This window comes from Tupaia chinensis, unplaced genomic scaffold (genome assembly GCF_000334495.1).
Source record: "Tupaia chinensis unplaced genomic scaffold, TupChi_1.0 Scaffold000335_1, whole genome shotgun sequence".
Taxonomy (NCBI): Eukaryota; Metazoa; Chordata; class Mammalia; order Scandentia; family Tupaiidae; genus Tupaia; species Tupaia belangeri.
Genome location: NW_006159829.1, coordinates 465989 through 472175, shown reverse-complemented (window position 1 = coordinate 472175; position 6187 = coordinate 465989). Strand labels below are relative to the sequence as shown.

The 6187-nt window shown below is 62.4% G+C and overlaps 1 protein-coding gene across 2 annotated transcripts in view; it reads right to left on the bottom strand.

The window, feature by feature from the left end:
- ZC3H3 (zinc finger CCCH-type containing 3) overlaps positions 1 to 6187 on the bottom strand; it is a gene marked incomplete at its 5' end in the record, with an annotated part of 65962 nt that overhangs the window by 44551 nt on the left and 15224 nt on the right. For both annotated transcript variants that reach the window (XM_027773291.1, XM_027773292.1), the window contains 1 exon segment: positions 1476 to 1629. In XM_027773291.1, coding sequence (XP_027629092.1) covers positions 1476 to 1629 — 154 coding nt within the window.

Here is a 6187-nt window from a genome sequence, read left to right as displayed (position 1 = left end):
TGGGCCGAGGCACGTGCAGCTGACAGTGGTGGGGCAGCTGGCTGGCGGCCCTCTGCTGAGAAGGCAGCCATTCCAGAGCACAGGTGACCTTGGGTGACACAGGCCCAGCCTAGGGGCAGTCACTGTCCCCAAGGCCTCCGAGACCCACACTCGGGCTGCAGATGCAAGGTGGCCACTGCTCAGGCCCGCAGGGCAGCACCTGCTATCTCCCTCTTGTGGGTTTTTCACTCCCTGGGGTCTGGAGCCCGTTTCTGCACAGCGGCTCCGTTAGGGCCCTCCTGACCCGGGCCCAGCACAACCTGAACCTGGGGCTTCCTTGGCCCTTCAAGGCCAGAGGGAGAAGCCCTTTGGGTTAAAGAAGCCATCGCCAGGCCCCCAGCCATGCCCCAGGAGAGGCCAGGCCAGGGTGAATGCCGACCACACAGGGGGAGGCAAGAGTGGAGAATCAATAAATCTGAACCTCATTCACAGTGATCTGGGACTCTTATTAAGTAAATTAATTTAAGTTAATTTAGCTCGATCACGACTCCCGATCACAGTGATTTAGTGAGGGGGAAATTGCATTAGGAAAGGCCACGCTCACTAGATAGGAGGACGGGAGAAAATTAGATCCACTTAGCAATGTGAATTAATATGGAAATAGCAGGTGTAAATTTAACCTTATCGAGAGAGTAAAAATTATCTTCATAAATTTGTAGAAATAGCCCCCAAGATACTTATAAATCTATTTAAAACAAAAATATTACAAAAAGTGCAGTAAAATTCATTTAAAACACACTCCCAGCTACTGCTCCAGAAAGTCAGCGGCAGGGCCCAGCTTTGTGCAGCCTCGCGATGAGGACAGAGCGTGGCGGCCCGGGACAGACACCGCAGGGCAGGGCCTCCCTGCCTGGTGCGCTTGCTGTATGCGCAGGGCCAGCCTGGTCCTCACCAGCCGGAGGCCCTGAGCAGCAGCAGGTGGCCCACCCGGCAGCTGACCCAGAGCGGCAGGCTGGGCTGTGGCCACATGGCGCAGCTCAGTGCTGCAATTCTCAGCCTGAGCTACTACTGAGTCCAGGCTAGGTGGCTGGCTCTGAGGAAGAGCCAGAGGGCAGGGCGGGGGCAGATGAGCAGGGGGCAGGGCTGGGAGGAGCCCGCAGGAGCCCGCTGACTGAGCAGGGGGCAGGGCTGGGAGGAGCCCGCAGGAGCCCGCTGACTGCAATGGCTCTGGGCCCTCCTGGGAGCTCCCCGGAAGCCCAGGGCAGCCACTGCTGCCGCCCCAGCACAGGCCCAGCTCCAGGCTTGCTGACGCCAGTGGAGGCACATGTGCATGCCAGTCCTTCCTGTGCCAGTGGTGCACACAGGCTGGCCGGGGCACTGGGGCAGAGCTGCACACCGGTGGCTTCCGGGGGCTAACTCCCCACCCTCGGGCCCCCTGCAGCCTGAGCTGCACAGCCCAGCCCAAGTCTAGGGGTGCTCAGATAAAGTCCTCCTACCTGGACAGCGACAATCGCCGGGACCGCCAGGAGGGCAGTGCCAGGGGAACGGGTGGGGCGCTGAGAGGGGAGGCTGGGGTCTTCTTGACGATGCGGTAGCGGGTCTTGATCACCTTGCTGGAGGGTGGAGTCCGCAGGGGATGCAGGCTGGGTGCTGCGGAGAGACCCAGGCAGATGCACAGGTCAGTAGAGGGTGGCAGAGGCCACAGGCTGCCCTGGGGCCTTGAGGCTCCACACTCGCACTCCCCGCCCCAGCTCTGGCACCACCCCAGGCGGCACCTACCTGCTCCAGAGTGCTTGGCAGACCAGGCTTTAGGAGCTGCCATGAGGCCACCAGGAGAGCTGGGTATGGGCCAGGGACACCCAAAAGGAAAGCTGAGGCCCCGATGCTGAGGCCCTGGTCCACATGCAGGCCGAGCCCCTAGCCCCTGCAGGCAGTCGTCTATACCAGGAAGCCCCCAGACCCTAGGCCGACCCTGATTCCCAGGCAGTGAGAAGCAGGTGTGTGGGCTACCTCAACCAGGGCACGGGGACAGGGCAGGCGAGGCTCCTGTCAGGGCACGTCCCAGGGGAGGGTGCCAGAGAGCGCTGTACCCCCACCCTGCTGTCACCTCCCTACGGCCAGGCCCAGGCAGATTTATGTCCTTAATCGCTGTCTCCATCACGCCTTGTAGGGTGACCTATTCAATGCCTTTTTCTTGCTGAACGTTTCCCACAATTAGCCCGGACCTGCTCTGCTCAAGCTCTCCCACCTGACAGCCAGCACTGCCAGAGCTGCGAGGAGCACACCTAATGCCCAGCCTTCCCAGCGCACAGCTCTAATGGCCCGGGCAATCAGAGCCAGCGCAGAGCCAGACACGGCAGGCGCTCTCCTTAGGCTCCCTCTCAGGCCTGGGCACAGCCCAGCAGGAGTCCTAGCCCGAGCTCCAAGGGGTCCACTCCCTTACAGCCAGGGTCCCACGGGTCCTGGGACCCCCCCCTTGCCTCCAGGCCCCAGGATGCACCCTGTCCTGCACACAGGACCAGCGTCACTGAAGCAAGGGATCCCAACACCTCCATGCTCTGGTCTAGTCACATGGAGCCTGTGGGGAGGCCAACAAGCAGGGCAAGCCTTGCTGCGCCTCCCACTGTGGCCGGTGTTGGTGAAGAGCCCCTTCCCTCGCACCCCTGCCCCAAACTGCCATCAGCTGCCAGTGGAAGGGCCCGGCACGGGGTCAAACCCCGCCAAGAGCCACCGGACGCTCTGTCCCTGCAGCTGGCCCTTCAAGGGAAGAGTGGGCTGCACAAGTCCAGCCCAAGTGAGAGCATTCTGGCTACGGTGAGCCTCTGCTCCAGGCCCACGGCAGGGCCCCGGGGCAGCAGCCTGTCCAGGCCAAGCCTGGCTGCGCCCACACCGCCATCACACCCCAGGCCTGCCCACTTGGTCGGCGCTCCTAAGGACAGCAGCTCAGGGAGAACATAGGCGCTGGGGCCACCTTGCTGGGCCAGAGACGGACGAGACTGCTGGGCCAGAGTGACCCAAGTCAGCAAATCCGCAGCTCTGGGCGCCCCACCCATGTGCTGGGACTACTCAACCTGGCACACAGTGGTGTCAACAGTTTTCCAGGTCTTACAGGAAGCACAGACCACGAACATCAACCAAGGGCTTGAGCATATAAGGAGTCCTTCTGCATCCTGGCTGGCCTCCACATCTGGACCGGGCACCCTGTCCTCCCCCAAGCCCAGCGCACCAGTGACACACAGGGCCTTGGCCTGCCACTGCTCCAGGCCGCAGACCACGTCCACTCAGCCTACAGCTCCTCTGGGATGGGCACTAGATGAGAAGGCCCTCCAGCTCGTCCTAGGCTCCCAGGGTTCGAGTTCCCCTACCAGCAGCCTCGACCCCCTCCACATTGAGCCCCCAGATCTGGCCCAGCTCCAATGTACAGCAGCCCTTGGGCTCAAATCACCTGCTCCCAGCCTCAAGGGTCAAAGCCCATTACCTTTCCCTGGTCTGGCAGAGGCTGCCTCCTACAGGAAGCCACCACCCCACTGCCTGCAGGACTGTCCTAGCTCCAGAAAGCACCTCCCTGCTAGAGTGGGGCAGGGGGTGTGGCCTCGGCCTGGGGCTGGGCCTCCTCACCTGTCAGTGTGCCAGCCCTGTGCACCCAGAGGACACAGGCGGGCGGCTGAGGGGCTGTGTGAAGAGCCCTGTTATTGAGATCGGATGTTGGTTTAATTCCCTTCATTACAGGCTCCCAGGACTGTAATTTTTCCTCCGCGTGATACATTCCCCGTGGCACGCTTCACTCAGATGGAGCCCTCGCGCCTTTATTGCCAACGAGGCCCCGGCGCCGCGTTATCAGGCCCACACACGCAGCCCTCTCCGCCCGCCATCCCGAGGTCACTTCTAATGACTAATCGATCTCATTAGCTTTCCTAATTAAAAACTTTACTACCGCCGTGGAAGCCAGACCACGGAAAACTGCTGGCGTCATATGTGAATGGAATATGAGCCCCATCGATCACGGCACGAGCTCCGGCCTACCCCGGGCGCCCACACAGGCCGCAGCCCAAGGGCCTCATGCCCTCCGCGCTGGGGGCGGCACTCTCCGCTCTGGGCCAACAGAGTCCCTGGCTGCCCCCTGCCCTCTGGCACCCCAGAGACCCAGCCTGCTCTGCTTCACTGCAGAGCGGGAGTTGAGAGGGAGTTCAGATTTTTATGGAACTTCAAAGGGAAATAACTAGGAAGAAAATGAGTTGCTAATTTCACAATTAGTTAATGAATAAGATGAAACTAGAACTACTATTTTGTGCAAAGAATCGCCTCGGGCTGCCCCACAGGAGAGAAGGCTGCTCACTTCTCCCCTAGCCTCCTCCCTCTCCTCCGGCAGAGACCGGGTTGGAGAGTGTCCTCTGGATAGAGAGGGTCCTCCTGGAAGCCCCTCCCTGAGCCTGCAGGGCCTGCGCCAGAGGGGCAAAGGGACGTGAGCAGGAGGCATAGGGTCTGCCGGCTGGGCCAGGGTGCTCTGCCCACTGGGCAGCCTGGAGGTGAGGCCCTGATGGGAGGGGCCAGGACTGAGCAGGACTTGGGGTCCCCAGACGCAGGCAAGGGCAGCGGGCAGGGCCAGCCTCCAGGCCGCAGGCTTCCACCACTCTGACTCAGTGGGACTCACCCTCCTGCAGCACTGCACGCCTGCTCTTAAGTGGCACTGAGCTCCGTGTGTCCAGGCCGTGTACATCTGGCGCTGGCTAGAAAGGGCCCTGAGCAGCATGGCCCAGCCCAGCCCTTCTGAAAGCCATACTGATTTCTGCTCCCTAGCCCCACAAACCAGCTCCTTTTCAAGGTATTACTGCTTCCTGCCACCCACATGGGCGCTCCCAACCATCGCCACAGGTCTCGGAGAGGCCTACTCTCCAAACTTGCCGTGGCTCCTGACAAGGGGACACCTCTGAGCCAGCCTGGGACTCTCATCCACCTGGACCCCCAACAGCACAGAGAGCAGAGCCTCCAGTAGGGGTTTCCAGTGGCCTGAGAGCCAGGAGATTGGAGCGCCCTCACAGTTCACCACGGGGCCCACCAGAAGGGGGGGGCGTCCTCCCACCAGGCCACTGCTTGGGGTGGCACCTGGTCCCACAGTAGGGGGCACGTGGTGCTCCTCCGGAGCTGCCTGATGAGCCACCATGGCCAAGGGGTCAGCTGTATGCAGGCAGCCGGCAGGCCCTGCACGTTCTCCAGGGTGACTCTGAGCCTGCTCTGAGTCAGTGGGGACACTTCGGGCACTGGACACCTGGAGGGACAGTGCTCGGCAGAGTCCGGCTCCTCCTGGCAGAAATGGGAAGGCAAATTGGGGGAGGCTGGAGATCGAAGCCTGCCCCCTCCCCGTGCTGCCTCAGGACCTCACCCCACTCCCAGCCTCAGTAGGTCCCATCTCCAACCCTGGAGGTGCAGCTCAAAGGCCCACCTCCACGGGCCTCCTGGCCCTCCACCTTGGACAGATGCCAGGGCACAGCCAGTGGGTGGAGCCCCAGCCCTACAAGGCCACAAGGGGACAAGAGCCTGAACAGGGAAGGCCCCACAGAGTGGAGGTTCACGAAGACCCTCCCCTGCACTGCGAGGCCCACCATGCTCAGACCTCCTCCATTTCTGTGGGCCCTGCTGCTGCTAGTCCAAGCCTGCCGCCCTGGCCAGTCTGCACCCTCCGTGTGGCACCCAGTTGGGCTCACGCCTGCCCAGATATACCCCGTGCATGCATCGCCCATGGGCAGCCCCTGCTCCCCAGCTCCCCTCCCGCTCCCCAGACCCTGCACAGGACGAGCCCACTGCTTGCCCGCCTTCCCACCACCCATCCTCCACACTCCTCTGTGCAGAGCCAGACAGCGCACCCGGATGTCACGCCGGCCCTGAAGGCCCCAGCTTGCCTGGCTGTGCCGGGGCAGCGTGTGGCACCACACCTGGTCCGCACTGACACCAGGGCAGTGGCATCTCTTGCCACAGGTGAGGCATGCGTAGGGCTCTCCTGACCTGTCTGCTGGCACCTGTCCACCTGTCCCTCTCTGGCCTCCTCATGGTCACCTCCCTGCAACCCGGGCTGCCCACCACCCACTGTGGATGCGGCTGCAGCATCTGTTCCTGTGAGCTGCAGCCTGCGCCCCATCCTGCAGACATGCTGTCTTCCCCTGCCCAGAGTGGCTCCCGCCCCACCCCTCGGTGACAAGAGGGGATGTTGGGG